Source organism: Agelaius phoeniceus, chromosome 32 (genome assembly GCF_051311805.1).
Source record: "Agelaius phoeniceus isolate bAgePho1 chromosome 32, bAgePho1.hap1, whole genome shotgun sequence".
NCBI classification, from domain to species: Eukaryota; Metazoa; Chordata; class Aves; order Passeriformes; family Icteridae; genus Agelaius; species Agelaius phoeniceus.
In genome coordinates this window covers 745,853-764,391 of record NC_135296.1, presented here as the reverse complement: position 1 = coordinate 764,391, position 18,539 = coordinate 745,853, and the positions used below count along the sequence as shown (strand labels likewise).

The 18,539-nt window shown below is 58.7% G+C and overlaps 2 protein-coding genes across 4 annotated transcripts in view; both read left to right on the top strand.

Moving 5' to 3' along the window:
• The first annotated feature begins 27 nt into the window (after window positions 1-27).
• On the top strand, window positions 28-17,506 carry MCOLN1 (mucolipin TRP cation channel 1). 3 transcript variants are annotated; one of them, XM_077192203.1, is made up of 14 exons: window positions 28-439; window positions 949-1,184; window positions 1,975-2,142; window positions 2,884-3,034; window positions 4,114-4,195; window positions 4,960-5,056; window positions 6,259-6,358; window positions 8,462-8,568; window positions 9,841-9,990; window positions 10,895-10,996; window positions 12,326-12,448; window positions 14,011-14,217; window positions 15,318-15,457; window positions 16,904-17,056. In XM_077192203.1, the coding sequence occupies exons 1-14, from the start codon at window positions 424-426 to the stop codon at window positions 16,938-16,940; spliced, it is 1,716 nt and encodes a 571-aa protein (XP_077048318.1). In that variant the 5' UTR covers window positions 28-423; the 3' UTR covers window positions 16,941-17,056. The 3 variants fall into 3 exon arrangements, with proteins under 3 accessions (XP_077048318.1, XP_077048317.1, XP_077048319.1); XM_077192202.1 differs by lacking the exon at window positions 15,318-15,457 and having other exon boundaries at window positions 16,904-17,506; XM_077192204.1 differs by lacking the exons at window positions 14,011-14,217; window positions 15,318-15,457; window positions 16,904-17,056 and adding an exon at window positions 13,750-13,887.
• A 421-nt stretch (window positions 17,507-17,927) lies between these two features.
• DNMT1 (DNA methyltransferase 1) overlaps window positions 17,928-18,539 on the top strand; it is a 44,242-nt gene continuing 43,630 nt past the window's right edge. The window contains 1 exon segment of the mRNA XM_077192347.1: window positions 17,928-18,339. Within this exon segment, the coding sequence (XP_077048462.1) occupies window positions 18,281-18,339 (59 nt within the window). The 5' untranslated portion in view covers window positions 17,928-18,280.

Here is an 18,539-nt window from a genome sequence, read left to right as displayed (position 1 = left end):
CGCTGGGAGGGAACTGGGAGCGCTTTCCCTGCCGGTGCCGCCGTTACTGGGAGCGCTGGGAGGGAACTGGGAGCGCTTTCCCTGCCGGTGCCGCCGTTACTGGGAGCGCTGGAATGGAACTGGGAGCGCTTTCCCTGCCGGTGCCGCCGTTACTGGGAGCGCTGGGAGGGAACTGGGAGCGCTTTCCCTGCCGGTGCCGCCGTTACTGGGAGCGCTGGGAGGGAACTGGGAGCGAACAGCGCCCGGCGGCGGCTGCAGCCGGCGCGGGGAGGGCGTGGTTATGCAAATGAATATTCTAGCGGGAGTGTTTGAATCGTATGGGCGTGGTTATGCAAATGAAGGAGCGATGGCGCGCTGTGATTGGTTGGCGGGAGGAGCGCGTTGTTTCCTCTGTCACGTGAGGGCTGTGAGGGAACCGGAGCGATGGCGGCGGCCTCCGGTGAGGGGGGACCGGGAACGGGGACCGGGAACGGGGACAGGGACCGGGAGTGGGGACAGGGAGCGGGGACAGGGAGCGGGAATGGGGACAGGGAATGGGCAGACCGGGAACGGGGACAGGGAGCGGGAATGGAGACATGGACCGGGAATGGGACCGGGAATGGGGACCGGGAATGGCACCGGGAGCGGGAGGAGGGGCCTGCGAATGGGTACGGGACCAGCCGGACACAGGGCAGGGATTACCGGGAACCGGGCGGGACGAGGGGACAGCAAAGACCAGGCCGGGGGTGATTAACGGGTACAGGGGACAATGAGCACCGGGCAGAGGGGACACCGGAACGACGGGGGGGACACGGGGACAGCGGTGACACCGGGGACAGGGAGTCCGGGCCGGGGCAGGTAACGGGGACAGGGGAGGGACACCGGGAGAGGGGGGTGACACCGAGCAGGGGTGACACCGAGCAGGGGGGACACCGGACCCGAGGGGGTGACACCGGCCGGTGTCCCCAGAGACCGAGCGGCTGCTGAGCCGCAGCCCCGGGTACGGCACGGCCGAGGCGGCCCCGGCGCCGGTGCCGGTACCGGGAAAGGAGGAGGAGGAAGAGGACGAAGAGGAAGAGGAGGAGGAGCTGCGGCGGCGCCTCAAGTATTTCTTCATGAGCCCCTGTGACAAGTACCGGGCCCGCGGCAGGCGGCCCGTGAAGCTCGGGCTGCAGCTGGCCAAGATCGTCCTGGTCACCGTGCAGGTGACACCGGCGGGGACAGCGGGGACAGCGGGGATGATGGGTGGGGGACACAGGGGACAGCGGGGATGGCAGCACAAGGGGCTGGGACAGCAGCGAGGGCACATGGGGACATTGGAGAGGGGACACAGGGACATGGGGACACCAGGGAGAGGGGACAGGGACACTGGAGAGGGGGCACAGGGACATGGGGACATTGCAGAGGGAACACGGGGACACCAGGGAGGGGGCACAGGGACACAGAGACACCAGGGAGGGGACACAGGGACACGGGGACACTTTGAAAGGGACAATGGAGTGTCCCGGGACAAAGCGTGGTGGTGTCACCATGATGGGACAGGCGGTGACAGAGGTGGTGGCCTTTGTCCCCAAGCTGTGGCACCAATTTGGGACAAAACATGGCGGTGTCACCATGATGGGACAGGCGGTGACAGAGGTGGTGGCCTTTGTCCCCAAGCATGGGATGACACCGTGTTGGGGTGAAACACGTTGGTGTCACCATGGTGGGACAGACGCTGGCCGTGGTGGCCTTTGTCCCCAAGCTGTGGCACCATTTGGGACAAAGCACGGCGGTGTCACCATGATGGGACAGGTGTTGACAGAGGTGGTGGCCTTTGTCCCCAAGCATGGGATGGCACCATTTTGGGGTGAAACACGGTGGTGTCAGCATGGTGGGACAGACCCTGGCCGTGGTGGCCTTTGTCCCCAAGCTGTGGCACCAATTTGGGACAAAGCACGGCGGTGTCACCATGGTGGGACAGGCGGTGACAGGGGTGGTGGCCTTTGTCCCCAGCTGATCCTGTTTGGGCTCAGCAACCAGCTGGTGGTGGCCTTCAAGGAGGACAACACGGCGGCCTTCAAGCACCTGTTCCTCAAGGGCTACGAGGACGGCGCCGATGACACCCAGGCCATCTACACCCGCGGGGACCTCCTGGAGCACCTGGGCTTCGTCCTCGAGCAGGTGGCACGGGGACACTGCACAGGGCTGGGGACATTGGGAGGGGCTGGGGACATCAGGAGGGGTTGGGGACACTGGGAGGGGTTGGGGACATCAGGGGACTTGAGAACACGGTGGTGGTTTGGGATCATGGAGATGTTTTAGGGCCATGGAGATGTTTTGGGGCCATGGAGATGTTTGGGATCATGGAGATATTTTGGGGCCATGGAGATGTTTTGGGGCCATGGAGATGTTTTGGGGCCATGGAGATGTTTTGGGGTCATGGAGATGTTTTGGGGACACAGAGCTGTTGTGGGGCCATGGAGATGTTTTGGGGACACAGAGCTGTTGTGGGGCCATGGGGATGTTTTGGGGACACAGAGATGCTGTGGGGCCATGGAGATGTTTGGGATCATGGAGATATTTTGGGGCCATGGAGACGTTTTGGGGCCATGGAGATGTTTGGGATCATGGAGATGTTTTGGGGACACAGAGATGTTGTGGGGCCATGGGGATGTTTGGGGCCATCCAGGTGCCACCTCCATGCCCGTGTCCCCGCAGTACCTGGCTGTCCCCAACGTGACCCTGGGCCACCACGTTTTGGGGACACAGAGATGTTTGGGGACACAGAGACGTTGTGGGGACACAGAGATGTTGTGGGGACACAGAGATGTTGTGGGGCCATGGAGATGTGGGGACACAGAGATGGTTTGGGGACACAGAGACGTTCGGGGACACTGAGGTGCCATGCCCGTGTCCCCGCAGTACCTGGCTGTCCCCAACGTGTCCCTGGGCCATTACGCCTACGGCGGCCCCGGCGGTGGCCCCGGGCTGCGGCTGTGCCAGCGCTTCTTCCGCAGGGGCGACATCGACCCCGAGAACGACACCTTCGACATCGACCCCAGCGTGGCCACCGGTGCCGGCAGCGGGGCTGACTGAGGGGTTGGGGTGCAGGGTTTGGGGTGTGGGGTTTGGGGTGTGGGGTTTGGGGTGCGGGGTTTGGGGTGCAGGGTTGGGGTTTGGGGTGCAGGGTTGGGTTTGGGATTAGATTTGGGGGTTGCGTTTTGGGGTTGGGGTTTGGGACTTGGGGTTGGGTTTGGAGCTGGATTTAGGGGTTGGAGTTGGACTTGGGGTTTGGGTTTTGGGGTTGGGTTTGGGACTTGGGGTTGGGTTTGGAGCTGGATTTGGGGGTTGGAGTTGGACTTGGGGTTTGGGTTTTGGGGTTGGGTTTGGGGTTTGAGGTGCAAGGGTTTGGGATTTGGGGTTGGGTTTGGAGCTGGATTTGGGGTTTGGGTTTTGGGGTGGGGTTTGGGGTGCGGGGTTTGGGAGTTGGGATTTGGGATTGGATTTGGAGCTGGAATTGGGAGTTGGAGTTGGGAGTTTGGGTTTGGGGTTTTCGGTTTGGGAGCTGGGATTTGGGGTTGGATTTGGGGTTGGAATTGGGGTTTGGGGTTGGATTTGGGGGTTGGGGTTGGATTTGGGGTTTGGGTTTTGGGGTTGGGGTTTGGGGTGCGGGGTTTGGGAGTTGGGATTTGGGGTTGGATTTGGGGGTTGGAGTTGGGAGTTTGGGAGCTGGGATTTGGGGTTGGATTTGGGGTTGGATTTGGGGTTTGGGGTTGGATTTGGGGTTTGGGTTTTGGGGTGGGGTTTGGGGTGCGGGGTTTGGGAGTTGGGATTTGGGGTTGGGGTTTGGGTTTTGGGGTTGGAGTTGGGAGTTTGGGTTTGGGGTTTTCGGTTTGGGATTTGGGGTTGGATTTGGAGCTGGATTTGGGGGTTGGGGTTGGATTTGGGGTTTGGGTTTTGGGGTTTGGGAGTTGTTTGGGATTTGGGGTTTGGGATCACGGGTTTGGGATTTAGGATGTAGGGTTTGGGATTTAGGATTTAGGGTTCTGGATGGTCCTGGAGCACTCCCAGTGGTCCAGGCCCCATTTGGGATCACGGGTTTGGGAAGTCCCAGGGGCTTTGTGCTCCCTGACCCCAATCCCGGCCCCACAGAGTGCCTGGGGCTTCACCCCGGGGACCCCCAGCCCCCCGTGCTGGACGGCCCCGACAGCAACTTCACCCTCCAGTTCCACAGGTACGCCCCAAAAACCCCAAAATTCCCCCAAACCCCACCCACAGCCCTTGCCCGTCCCCAAAATCCCCGTGTGGGATTTGGGGTCCCTGTCCCCAAATCCCTGTGTGGGGTTTTGGGGTGAAATTTTCCCTTTCCTGGGGTTTTTTTTGGGATTTTGGGGCGGAATTTTCCCAGGATTTTTTGGGATTTTGGGGCAGAATTTTCCCAGGATTTTTTTGGGATTTTGGGACAGAATTTTCCCGGGATTTTTTGGGATTTTGGGGCGGAATTTTCCCGGGATTTTTTGGGATTTTGGGGCGGAATTTTCCCGGGATTTTTTGGGATTTTGGGGCGGAATTTTCCCAGCATTTTCTGGGATTTGGGGGTGGAATTTTCCCAGGATTTTTTTTTGGATTTTGGGGTGGAATTTTCCCGGGATTTTCTGGGATTTTGGGGCGGAATTTTCCCGGGATTTTTTTTGGATTTTGGGGCGGAATTTTCTTAGGATTTTTTTTGGTTTTTGGGGCGGAATTTTCCCGGGATTTTCTTGGGATTTTGGGGCGGAATTTTCCCAGGATTTTCTGGGATTTTGGGGCGGAATTTTCCCGGAATTTTCTGGGATTTTGGGGCAGAATTTTCCCAGGATTTTTTGGAATTTTGAGGCGGAATTTTCCCAGGATTTTTCTGGGATTTTGGGGCAGAATTTTCCCGGGATTTTTTGGGATTTTGGGGCAGAATTTTCCCAGGATTTTTTGGGATTTTGGTGTGGTTTTTTGTCCCCTCAGGCTGATCAACGTCACCGTGGAGTTCCAGCTCAAGGCCATCAACATCCAAACGCTGCTGAACCATGAGATCCCTGACTGCTACACCTTCAGTGTCACCGTCAGTGTCCCCAAGTGTCCCCTCAGTGTCCCCAAGTGTCCCCTCAGTGTCCCCCAGTGTCCACTGAGTGCCCCCCGTGTCCCCAAGCACCCCTGAGTGTCCCCAAATATCCCAAAGTGGTCCCAGTTGTTTCCTCAGTGTCCCCAAATATCTTAAAGTGTCCCCTGGGTGTCCTCTTAGTGTCCCCCCCAGATACCCCTGAGTGTCCCCAGTTGTCCCCTCAGTGTCCCCAAATATCCTAGAGTGTCCCCAAGTGTCCCCAAATAACCCAGAGTGTCCCCAGTTGTCCCCTCAGTGTCCCTAAATGTCCTAAAGTGTCCCCTGAGTGTCCTTTGGGTGTCCCCTGAGTGTCCCCAATTGTCCCCTCAGTGTCCCTAAATATCCTAGAGTGTCTCCAAGTGTCCCCAAATACCCCAGAGTGTCCCCAGTTGTCCCCGCAGTGTCCCTAAATGTCCCCAACTGTCCCCTGAGCATCCTCTGGGTGTCCCCTGAGTGTCCCCTGAGTGTCCCTCTGTCCCTCATCTGTCCCTCTGTCCCTTGGCTGTCCCCCTGTCCCTCTGCGGGCCCCGGGGGCAGCCGGCGAGTGCTGTGACAGTGACAGTGACAGTGATGGTGACAGTAATGGTGACAATGACAGTGACAATGACAGTGATGGTGACAATGGCAGCAATGCTGACAATGACAGTGACAGTGACAATGCCAATGACAGTGACAATGACAGTGACAGTGGTGGTGACAATGACAGTAATAGTAACAGTGACAATGACATTGATAATAACAGTGACAGTGCAGTGACAATGACAGTGACAATGATGTTGTGACAGTAAGAGTGACAGTGACATTGACAACGGTGACAGTGACAATGACATTGACAATGGTGACAGTGGCAGTGACAATGACAGTGACAGCGGCAGTGACAATGACAGCGACAGTGACAATGGCAATGGCCGTGAAAATGACAATAACATTGACAATGACAGTGACAATGACGTTGACAATGACAGTGGCAGTGACAATAACAGTGACAATGATGTTGACAACAATGGTGACAGTGACAGCACAGTGACAGGGACAGTCACAGTCACGGTGATAGTGACCGTGCCAGTGACCATGACAGTGATAGTGACAATGGCAATGACACTGACAGTGACAGTGACAGTGACAATGACAGTGACGGTGACGGTGCCACCCCGTGTCCCCAGGTCACCTTTGACAACAGCGCCCACAGCGGGCGAGTGCGGATCCGCCTGGACACGCGCGCGGCCATCCGGGAGTGCCACCACCCCTCGCTGCCCGGCACAGGTGACAGTGGGTGACACCGGGTGACAATGGGTGACAATGGGTGACACTGGGTCCCTGGCAGTGCCACCACCCCTCGCTGCCCGGCACAGGTGATACCGGGTGACACCGGGTGACAATGGGTGACAATGAGTGACAGTGGGTGACAATGGGTGACAGTGGGTGACACCGGGTGACACTGGGTGACAATGGGTGACACCGGGTGACAATGGGTGACAATGGGTGACACTGGGTCCCTGACAGTGCCACCACCCCTCGCTGCCCGGCACAGGTGACACCGGGTGACAATGGGTGACACTGGGTGACACTGGGTGACACTGGGTCCCTGGCAGTGCCACCACCCCTCGCTGCCCAGCACAGGTGACACCGGGTGACACCGGGTGACACTGGGTGACACTGGGTGACAATGGGTGACACTGGGTCCCTGGGAGTGCCACCACCCCTCGCTGCCCGGCACAGGTGACACCGGGTGACAATGGGTGACACTGGGTGACACTGGGTCCCTGGGAGTGCCACCACCCCTCGCTGCCCGGCACAGGTGACACCGGGTGACAATGGGTGACACTGGGTGACAATGGGTGACACTGGGTGACACTGGGTCCCTGGGAGTGCCACCACCCCTCGCTGCCCGGCACAGGTGACACCGGGTGACAATGGGTGACACTGGGTGACACTGGGTGACAATGGGTGACACCTGGGAGGTGACACCAGGCCAACAGGCTGTGGGACACCACCTGTCCCTGGGAGATGACAACAGACCTGTCCCCGAGCTGTCCCTGTCCCCAGGGTGACAATGACACCGCGGTGTCCCCTGTCCCCAGGGTGTCCCCCGTCCCCAGGGTGACAATGACACCGCAGTGTCCCCTGTCCCCAGGAGGTGGCAGTGACCGCCGGGTGTCCCTGCAGGTGACAGGTGCCAGCTGGGTGTCACAGGCAACAAGTGACAGTGGGTGTCACAGGTGACAGTTGGGTGTCCCCTCAGGTGTCCCAGGTGTGACAGTGACAGTTTTGGTGTCCCCTCAGGTGCCAGCTGGGTGTCACAGGTGCCAGGTGTCACAGGTGCCAGTTTTGTGTCCCCGCAGGTGCCAGCTGGGTGTCCCAGGTGTGACAGTTGTGTCCCCTCAGGTGTCACAGGTGCCAGGTGTCCCAGGTGTGACAGTTTGGTGTCCCCTCAGGTGCCAGGTGTCACAGGTGCCAGTTTTGTGTCCCCTCAGGTGCCAGCTGGGTGTCCCAGGTGTGACAGTGGTGTCCCCTCAGGTGCCAGGTGTCCCAGGTGTGACAGGTGCCAGTTTTGGTGTCCCCTCAGGTGTCCCAGGTGTGACAGGTGTGTCCCCGCAGGTGCCAGGTGTGCCAGTGACGTTTTGGTGTCCCCGCAGGTGCCAGCTGGGTGTCCCAGGTGTCCCAGGCGTGACAGTGACAGTTCAGTGTCCCCTCAGGTGTCCCAGGTGTCACAGGTGCCAGTTTTGGTGTCCCCGCAGGTGCCAGCTGGGTGTCCCAGGTGTGACAGGTGTGTCCCCGCAGGTGCCAGGTGTCCCAGGTGTGACAGTGACGTTTTGGTGTCCCCACAGGTGCCAGCTGGGTGTCACAGGTGCCAGGTGTGACAGTGACAGTTCAGTGTCCCCTCAGGTGTCCCAGGTGTGACAGGTGTGTCCCCTCAGGTGTCCCAGGTGTCCCAGGTGTGACAGGTGTGCCAGTTTTGGTGTCCCCGCAGGTGCCAGGTGTGACAGTGACAGTTCAGTGTCCCCTCAGGTGTCCCAGGTGTGACAGTGACGTTTTGGTGTCCCCTCAGGTGTCCCAGGTGTGACAGGTGCCAGTTTTGGTGTCCCCTCAGGTGTCCCAGGTGCCAGCTGGGTGTCACAGGTGCCAGGTGTGACAGTGACAGTTCAGTGTCCCCTCAGGTGTCCCAGGTGTGACAGTGGTGTCCCCTCAGGTGCCAGCTGGGTGTCACAGGTGCCAGGTGTGACAGTGACAGTTCAGTGTCCCCTCAGGTGTCCCAGGTGTGACAGTGACGTTTTGGTGTCCCCTCAGGTGCCAGGTGTCCCAGGTGTGACAGGTGTGTCCCCTCAGGTGCCACATGTGACAGTGACAGTTTTGGTGTCCCCGCAGGTGCCAGCTGGCGGCGCCTGGCGTTTGACGTGCTGGTGGTGGCCGTGTCCTCGCTGTCCCTGGTGCTCTGCGCCCGCTCCATCGCCCGCGGGCTCCAGCTGCAGAGGGTGCGCGGGGAATGGGGGGATTTGGGGGGAATTTGGGGAAAATTTGGGGGAATTTGGGGGTTTGGGTTTGGGGGGAATTTGGGGGTTTGGGATTGATGGGATTTGGGGGGAATTATGGGATTTGGGGGGGGGTTTGGGGGGGATTTTGGGGGGTTTGGGGAATTTTGGGGAATGGGATTGATGGGATTTGGGGGGGATTTTGGGGGAATTTGGGGGTTTGGGGAATGGGATGGAGGGGATTTGGGGGGGATTTGGGGGGGATTTGGGGGAACTTTGGGGTTTGGGGGGGATGAGATTGATGGGGTTTGGAGGATTTTTGGGATTGATGGGGTTTGGGGGAGTTTTGGGATTGATGGGATGGGGCTGGGTATGGATGGGGGGACGTGGTGGGGTAGGGGCGGGGGGAGGCGGTGCCACCACAGCGAGGTGACAATCGTGGTGTCCCCACCGGAGTTCAGCCGGTGCCTGTGGGGTGACAATGACAGTGACAGTGACAGTGACAGCGACAATGTCCCCGCAGGAGTTCAGCCAGTTCCTGCGCCGTCACCGCGGTGTCACCGTATCCCTGTGAGGTGACAATGACAATGACAATGACAATGTCCCCGCAGGAGTTCAGCCGGTTCCTGCGCCGTCACCGCGGTGTCACCGTATCCCTGTGAGGTGACAATGACAATGACAATGACAATGTCCCCGCAGGAGTTCAGCCGGTTCCTGTGAGGTGACAGTGACAGTGACAATGACAATGACAATGACAGTGACAGTGACAATGGCAATGACAATGACAGTGACAGTGACAATGTCCCCTCAGGAGTTCAGCCGGTTCCTGCGCCGTCACCGCGGTGTCACCGTGTCCCTGTGGGGTGACAGTGACAATGACAATGACAATGACAGTGACATTGTTGGTGTCCCCTCAGGAGTTCAGCCGGTTCCTGTGGGGTGACAGTGACAGTGACAATGACAGTGACAATGACAGTGACAATGACAATGTCCCCTCAGGAGTTCAGCCGGTTCCTGCGCCGTCACCGCGGTGTCACCGTGTCCCTGTGGGGTGACAGTGACAATGACAATGACAGTGACAGTGACAATGTCCCCTCAGGAGTTCAGCCGGTTCCTGCGCCGTCACCGCGGTGTCCCCGTGTCCCTGTGAGGTGACAGTGACAGTGACATTGTTGGTGTCCCCTCAGGAGTTCAGCCGGTTCCTGCGCCGTCACCGCGGTGTCCCCGTGTCCCTGTGAGGTGACAGTGACAGTGACATTGTTGGTGTCCCCTCAGGAGTTCAGCCGGTTCCTGCGCCGTCACCGCGGTGTCACCGTGTCCCTCTCGGACCGCCTGGAGTTCCTCAATGGGTGGTACCTGCTGCTGGTCACCAGCGACCTCCTGACCGTGCTGGGCACCGTGCTCAAGATCGGCATCGAGGCCAAGGTCAGCACCCCTGGGGACAATGGGGACAATGGGGACACTGGGGACATTGGGGACACTGGGCACAATGGGGACAATGGGGACAATGGGGACACTGGGGACATTGGGGACAATGGGGACAATGGGGACAGTGGGGACAATGGGGACACTGGGGACACTGGGGACAGTGGGGACAATGGGGACACTGGGGACAGTGGGGACAATGGGGACAGTGGGGACAATGGGGACACTGGGGACACTGGGGACAGTGGGGACAATGGGGACACTGGGGACAATGGGGACAATGGGGACACTGGGGACACTGGGGACACTGGGGACACTGGGGACAATGGGGACACTGGGGACACTGGGGACAGTGGGGACAATGGGGACACTGGGGACAATGGGGACAATGGGGACACTGGGGACAATGGGGACAGTGGGGACAATGGGGACAGTGCCGCCCCCTGGGGACAGTGGGGACACTGGGGACAATGGGGACACTGGGGACAATGGGGACAATGGGGACAATGCCACCCCCTGGGGACAGTGGGGACCATGGGGACAATGGGGACAATGCCACCCACTGGGGACAATGGGGACAATGGGGACAGTGGGGACAATGGGGACACTGGGGACAATGCCACCCCCTGGGGACACTGCCCAAGATCGGCATCGAGGCCAAGGTCACCCCTGGGGACACTGGGGACATTGGGGACAATGGGGACAGTGCCACCCCCTGGGGACACTGGGGAGAATGGGGGCAATGGGGACACTGGGGACAATGCCACCCTAGGGACAATGTCACCCTCTGGGGACGCTGCCATCCTGGGGACAATGGGCACAATGCCACCCCCCTAAGGACAATGCCACCTTGGGGACAATGGCCTGGGGACAGGGTGGTGGCACTGTCCCCGTGTCCCCACAGAACTTCTCGGGGTATGACGTGTGCAGCATCCTGCTGGGGACATCGACGCTGCTCGTGTGGGTCGGGGTCATCCGGTACCTGACCTTCTTCCAGAAGTACAACGTGAGTGGCACCCGTGTCACCCGTGTCACCCGTGTCACCTGTGTCACCCGTGTCACCTGTGGCACCTGGGGACAGTGACAGGGACAGGGGACATCATGGGGGGACAGGGGACAGTGACACAAACAGGGACATCACGGGGTCGGGGTCATCCGGTACCTGACCTTCTTCCAGAAGTACAACGTGAGTGTCACCCGTGTCACCCGTGGCACCTGGGGACGGTGACATTACCTGGGGACAGGGCCAGGGTCAAATCCCATTTTTCCTGCCCCAGATGCTCCTTGTCACACTCGGGTTGGGGACAATTCCTGTTTTTCCCACCCCACGTGTGGATCATCCCAATTTTCCCGTCCCAAATCCCCGTTTTCCCACCCCAAACCCCCGTTTTTCCCGCCCCGTTCGCAGACAATTCCCGTTTTTCCCAATTTTGCCGTTTTTTGCCCCAGATCCTGATCATGACGCTGCCTGTAGTGCCCCCAACGTGATGCTCACCCTACACGTGGATAATGCAAATTTTCCACCCCAAATCCCCATTTTCCCACCCCAAATCCCAATTTTCCCACCCCAAACCCCCGTTTTTCCCGCTCTGCTCATGGACAATTCCCGTTTTTCCCGATTTCGCCGTTTTTCGCCCCAGATCCTGATCGTGACGCTGCGTGTGGCGCTCCCGACATGATGCTCACGTGGATGATCCCATTTCCCACCCCAAACCCCCGTTTTCCCACCCCAAACCCCCATTTTCCCACCCCAAACCCCCATTTTGCGGACAATTCCCGTTTTTCCCGATTTTGCCGTTTTTCGCCCCAGATCCTGATCATGACGCTGCCTGTAGTGTCTCCAACGTGATGCTCACCCTACATGTGGATGATCCCAATTTTCCCACCCCAAATCCCCATTTTCCCACCCCAAACCCCCGTTTTTCCCGCTCTGCTCATGGACAATTCCCGTTTTTCCCGATTTCGCCGTTTTTCGCCCCAGATCCTGATCGTGACGGTGCCTGTAGTGCTCCCAACGTGATGCTCTCCCTACACGTGGATAATCCCAATTTCCCACCCCAAACCCCATTTTCACACCCCAAACCCCCATTGTTTCCCACCCCGCTCGCGGACAATTCCCGTTTTTCCCGATTTTGCCGTTTTTCGCCCCAGATCCTGATCGTGACGCTCCGTGTGGCGCTCCCGACATGATGCTCACGTGGATGATCCCATTTCCAACCCCAAACCCCCATTTTCCCACCCCAAATCCCCATTTTCCCACCCCAAACCCCCGTTGTTTCCCGCCCCGCTCGTGGACAATTCCCGTTTTTCCCGATTTCGCCGTTTTTTGCCCCAGATCCTGATCGTGACGCTGCGCATGGCGCTGCCCAACGTGATGCGCTTCTGCTGCTGCGTGGCCGTGATTTACCTGGGCTATTGCTTCTGCGGCTGGATCGTGCTGGGCCCGCACCACGTCAAGGTGGGTCCAGGCGGCCCCAAATTTTGGGGTTTGGGGTCGGGAGATTCCCAAATTTTGGGGTTTGGGGTTGGGGGATTCCCAAATTTCACTTTCGGGTATTGGGTTCTCGAGTCCTGGTTTTGGGTTTGGGTTCCCTCCCAAATTCTGATTTTGGGGTCAGGAGATTCCCATATTTTGGGGTTTGGGGTCGGGAGATTCCCAAATTTCGGGGTTTGGGGTCAGGAGATTCCCAAGTTTTGGGTTTGGGGTCAGGAGATTCCCAAATTTCGGGTTTGGGGTTGAGTTCCTTCCCAAATCTCTGTGCTGGGCCCGCACCACATCAAGGTGGGTCCAGGTAGCCCCAAATTTCAGGTTTGGGGTCAGGAGATTCCCAAATTTTGGGGTTTGGGGTCAGGAGATTCCCATATTTTGGGGTTTGGGGTCGGGAGATTCCCAAATTTCGGGGTTTGGGGTCGGGAGATTCCCAAGTTTTGGGTTTGGGGTCAGGAGATTCCCAAATTTCGGGTTTGGGGTTGAGTTCCTTCCCAAATCTCTGTGCTGGGCCCGCACCACATCAAGGTGGGTCCAGGTAGCCCCAAATTTCAGGTTTGGGGTCGGGAGATTCCCAAATTTTGGGGTTTGGGGTCGGGAGATTCCCAAACTTTGGGTTTGGGGTCGGGGGATTCCCAAATTTTGGGTTTTGGGGTTGGGATGTTCTCAAATTCCAGTTTTGGGATTGGGGGATTCCCAAATCCATGGATGAAATGCAGGTGACACACAAGTGACACACAGGTGACACAGGTGACAGGTTATAGGTGACACACAGGTGACCCAGGTGTGACACAGGTGACACAGGTGACACACAGGTGACACAGGTGTGACACAGGTGACCCAGGTGTCCCGTCCCCAGTTCCGGTCGCTGTCCATGGTGTCCGAGTGTCTCTTCTCCCTGGTCAGTGGGGATGACAGGGGTGACACAGGGGTGACACAGGTGTGACACAGGTGACACAGGTGTGACCCAGGTGACCCAGGTGTGACCCAGGTGTCCCGTCCCCAGTTCCGGTCGCTGTCCATGGTGTCCGAGTGTCTCTTCTCCCTGGTCAAGGGGGACGACAGGGGTGACACAGGTGACACAGGTGTGACCCAGGTGTGACCCAGGTGACACACAGGTGTGACCCAGGTGTCCCGTCCCCAGTTCCGCTCGCTGTCCATGGTGTCCGAGTGTCTCTTCTCCCTGGTCAATGGGGATGACAGGGGTGACACAGGGGTGACACAGGTGACACAGGTGTGACACAGGTGTGACCCAGGTGTGCCGTTCCCAGTTCCGGTCGCTGTCCATGGTGTCCGAGTGTCTCTTCTCCCTGGTCAATGGGGATGACAGGGGTGACACAGGTGTGACACAGGTGACACAGGTGACACAGGTGTGACCCAGGTGTGCCGTCCCCAGTTCCGGTCGCTGTCCATGGTGTCCGAGTGTCTCTTCTCCCTGGTCAATGGGGATGACAGGGGTGACACAGGTGTGACACAGGTGACCCAGGTGTGACCCAGGTGACACACAGGTGACCCAGGTGTCCCGTCCCCAGTTCCGGTCGCTGTCCATGGTGTCCGAGTGTCTCTTCTCCCTGGTCAATGGGGATGACATGTTCGCCACCTTCGCGGCGCTGCGGCCCAGCGGGGCCCTGGTGTGGCTCTTCAGCCAGGTGTACCTGTACTCCTTCAGCGCCCTCTTCATCTACATGGTGCTCAGCCTCTTCATCGCCCTCATCACCGGCTCCTACGACACCATCAAGGTGAGAGGGACAGGTGGGAGCTCACCTGGGTGTGACATCACCTGGGTGACATCATCTGAGTGTGACCTCATCTGTGTGTGACATCATCTGTGTGTGACATCATCTGTGTGTGACATCACCTGGGTGTGACATAATCTCTGTGTGTTACCTGTGTGTGACATCACCTGTGTGTGACATTACCTGTGTGTGTTATCTCACCTGTGTGTGTTATCTCACCTGTGTGTGACATCACCTGGGTGTGACATCACCTGGGTGACATCATCTGGGTGTGACATCACCTGGGTGTGACATCATCTGTGTGTGACATCACCTGGGTGTGTTATCTCACCTGTGTGTGACGTCATCTCCGTGTTATCTCTGTGTCTGTGACCTCATCACCGGCTCCTATGACACCGTCAAGGTGAGCGGGACAGGTGGGAGCTCACCTGGGTGTGACATCACCTGTGTGACATCACCTGGGTGTGACATCACCTGTGTGTGACGTCACCTGTGTGTGACATCACCTGTGTGTGACATCACCTGGGTGTGACATCACATGGGTGTGACCTTATCTATGTGTGACATCACCTGGGTGACATCACCTGGGTGTGACCTTATCTGTGTGTGACATCACCTGGGTGTGTTATCTCTCCTGTCCCCCTGTCCCCTCACCTGTCCCCATGTCCCCTGTGTCCCCTGTGTGTCCCCAGAACCAGTCCGAGGGTGACTCCCCGGTGTCAGAGCTCCTGTCCCTCACCTGTCCCCTGTCCCTCACCTGTCTGGTGTCACCTGTCCCATGTCCCCTCACCTGTCCCCTGTCCCCAGAACCAGTCTGAGGGTGACTCCCCGGTGTCAGAGCTCCTGTCCTGTGTCCCCCTGTCCCTCACCTGTCCCCATGTCCCCTCACCTGTCTGGTGTCACCTGTCCCATGTCCCCTCACCTGTCCCCTCTGTGTCCCCAGAACCAGTCCGAGGGCGACTCCCCGGTGTCAGAGCTCCTGTCCCTCACCTGTCTGGTGTCACCTGACCCCTCACCTGTCCCATGTCCCCTCACCTGTCTGGTGTCACCTGTCCCCTGTCACTCACCTGTCCCATGTCCCCTCACCTGTCCCCTGTCCCCAGAACCAGTCCGAGGGTGACTCCCCGGTGTCAGAGCTCCAGGCCTTCATCGCTCAGTGCCGGGACAGCCCCGGTTCTGGAAAGTTCCGCAGGGGCAGCTCCGGCTCCGCCTCCTGCCCCGGCCTCTGCTGCTGCTGCCCCCGGTCTGCAGCCCCACACCTGGGGGGATTTGGGGCCATTTTGGGACATTTTGGGGGATTTTGGGACATTGCAGGGGGAGGTTTGGGGGATTTGGGGACTTTTGGGGGGGATTTTTGGGGGATTTTGGGACCTTTTTTGGGGGATTTGGGGGGACTTTGGGACTTTTGGGGGGGGATTTTTGAGGAGGATTTTGGGGCATTTTTTGGGGGATTGGGGGGGGAATTTTGGGACCATTTTTGGGGGATTTTGGGACTTTTGGGGGGGATTTTTGGGGGATTTTGGGACCTTTTTTGGGGGATTTGGGGGGGATTTTGGGACATTTTTTGGGGGAATTTGGGAGGTTTGGAGGAGGGGGTGTTTTGGGGGATTTTTGGATGTTTTACGGGGTTTTGGGGGAGGTTTGGGAGGATTTGGGGGCATTTTGGGCGGGAGGGGGGATTTGGGAAATTTTGTGATGTTTTGGGGGGGATTTGGGGACATTTGGGGAGGTTTTGCAGGGTCTTGGGACACTTGGGGGGGATTTTGGGACGTTTGGGAGGATTTTTGGGAGATTTCAGAGGATTTTGGGACCTTTTGAGAGATTTTAGGGAGATTTGGGGGATTTTAGGGGCATTTTGGGGGATTTTGGAGGAATTTGGGACATTTCAAGGGGTTCTGGGACGTTTTGGGGGATTTAGGGACATTTCAGGGGATTTGGGGACGGTTTGGGGGATTTTGGGGGATTTGGGGATGTTTTAGGGGCTTTTGGGAGGTTTCAGGGAGTTTTGGGACACTTTGGGGGTTTTGGGGTGGGGGTTTGGGGGATTTTGAGATATTTTGGGGCGTTTTGGGGCGTTTTTAGGGGGTTTGGGGTCACCCCAAGGGAGGGGGGTCCTGGCTGGTTTGGGCTCGGTGTCACCTGGGGGGGGAGAATCCCAAATTATCCCAAAATCCGCCCCAAATGACCCCAAAACCCAGCCCTAAATGGCCCTAAAGCGATCCCAAAACTTAGCCACAAATGACCCCAAAATCCAGCCCAAAATAACCCCAAATTGCCCCAAAATCCAGCCCCAAATGACCCCAAAATCCAGCCCAAAATGGCATCAAAAAATCCCAAAATCCAGACCTCAACGACCCCAAAATTATCCCAAAATCCAGCCCCAAATGACCCAAAATTTCCCCCAAATTTGACCCCAAAGTGACCCCAAAATTATCCTAAAACCCAGCCCCAAATGGCCTCAAAATGACCCCAAAATCCAGCCCTAAATGACCCCAAAATCTGGCCCCAAAATCATCCCCAAAATGACCCAAAATGACCCCAAACTCCAGCCCCTCCCTGGGTTTTTGGGGTCCCCCCTCCCCTCCCGGGATTTTTGGGATCTGGGGGGGTTTCCCTGTGGTTCTGCCCCCCAAAACCCCCAAAAAATCCCCAAAAAACCCTAAAAAACCCCAAATTTGTGTCCCCACAGGGCCCCCGTGCAGGACAACGCTCTCCTGGTGAACTGAGGGGACCGAGGGGGGCACCCCAAAAACCTCCAGATTTTTATTTATTTTATTTTATTTTATTTTATTTTCTGCTTTTACCTGCCCAGGACCCCAAATTTGGGACCCCGGGATGGATTTTGGGGGGGGGGGGGGGTGGTTGGGAATTTGGGGTCCCCAAATCCATTTTGTCCATGAGTCCCAGATCATTTCTGGGGACATTTTGGGGTCCCTAAATTTGGTTTTGGGGAAATTTTGGAAATCCCAGATCATTTTTGCGGACATTTTTGGACCCCCAGATCATTTTTTGGGGACACTTCCATTTTTTTTGGGACATTTTGGGACTCCCCAAATCTGGTTTTAGGGACACTTTGGGACGCCCCGTTCATTTTTTGGGGTAAGTTTGGAACCTTGGCACCCCCAAATCCTTTTTTGGGGACACTTCAGGACCTTGGCCCTGTCCTTGGGGTCGCCAGAGCAGCTCTGGGACCCAAATTTTTCCCTTTTCACCCCAAAACGGGGCTGTGGCCATACTTGGGGGGGGGGAGTTTGTGTCCCCAAGGGGACAATAAAGGTGACCTGGGACACGAGGGCTCTGTGGTGACAATGGGGACACTGGGGTGGCCTTGGGGACCCCCCCATCCCTGCAATGGTGCAGCCCTGTGAGAATGTTCCCCCCTCTCCACAGTGGTACAACCCACTTTGGTCCCCCCCACGCTGCCTTACGGTGGTACGCCCCACACCCCCCCTGCGCTCACAGTGGTATCTCCCGGCTCCCCCCATCTCCACTCAATGGTATCTCCCACTTCACTCAGTGGTACCGCCCGCCTGCCCCCGTCTCCACTCAGTGGTACCTCCCCCCACTCCCCTTAGTGATATCTCCCGCCTCCCCCCATCTCCCCTCAGTGGTACCTCCCATCTCCCCCCATCTCCCCTCAGTGGTACCTCCCACTCCCCCTCAGTGGTATCTCCCGCCTCCCCCCATCTCCCCTCAGTGGTACCTCCCACTCCCCCCTCACCGCTCCGTTTCCCCTCTGAGGCCTCCCCGTTCCCCCCCCCTCCGCCGCTCCCGGTACCGCCCCGACTCCTCCGGTCTCCCCCGGTCTCCCCCGATCCTCTCCCGGTCCCTCCGGCCCGGCAGACACCGCCTGGCCCCGCGCTGTCCCCCCCCGCGGCGGCAGCATGGTGCGCGCCGGCTCCCCCCGCGCGGTGGTCGGCGCCGCCCCGCTCCCGCCGCTCGTTTCCGCGCGAAGCCGCTCCCGGTCCCGCCGAGCCGGGCCCCGAGCGCGGCCCCGAACCCGGCCCGGAACCGGGCCCCGAGCCCGCCCCGCGCCCCCCGCCCGGCCCCCGCCGAGCCGCTCCCGATGCCGGCCCGCGCCGCGCCGCTGCCGCCGGCCCCGCTGCCCGCCGAGCTGCGCCGACGGTGAGTCCCGGCCGGGAGACGGGAGCGAGACGGGAGTGGGGCCCCCTTCTCACAGAGCTCACAGCCCTTAGAGCCCCTCACAGCCCTTGGAGCCCCTCATGACCCTTCTCTGCCCCTCACAGACCTCAGAGCCCTTAGAGCCTCTCAGAGCCTTCAGAGCCCTTACAGCCTTCAGAGCCTCTCACAGACCTCAGAGCCTC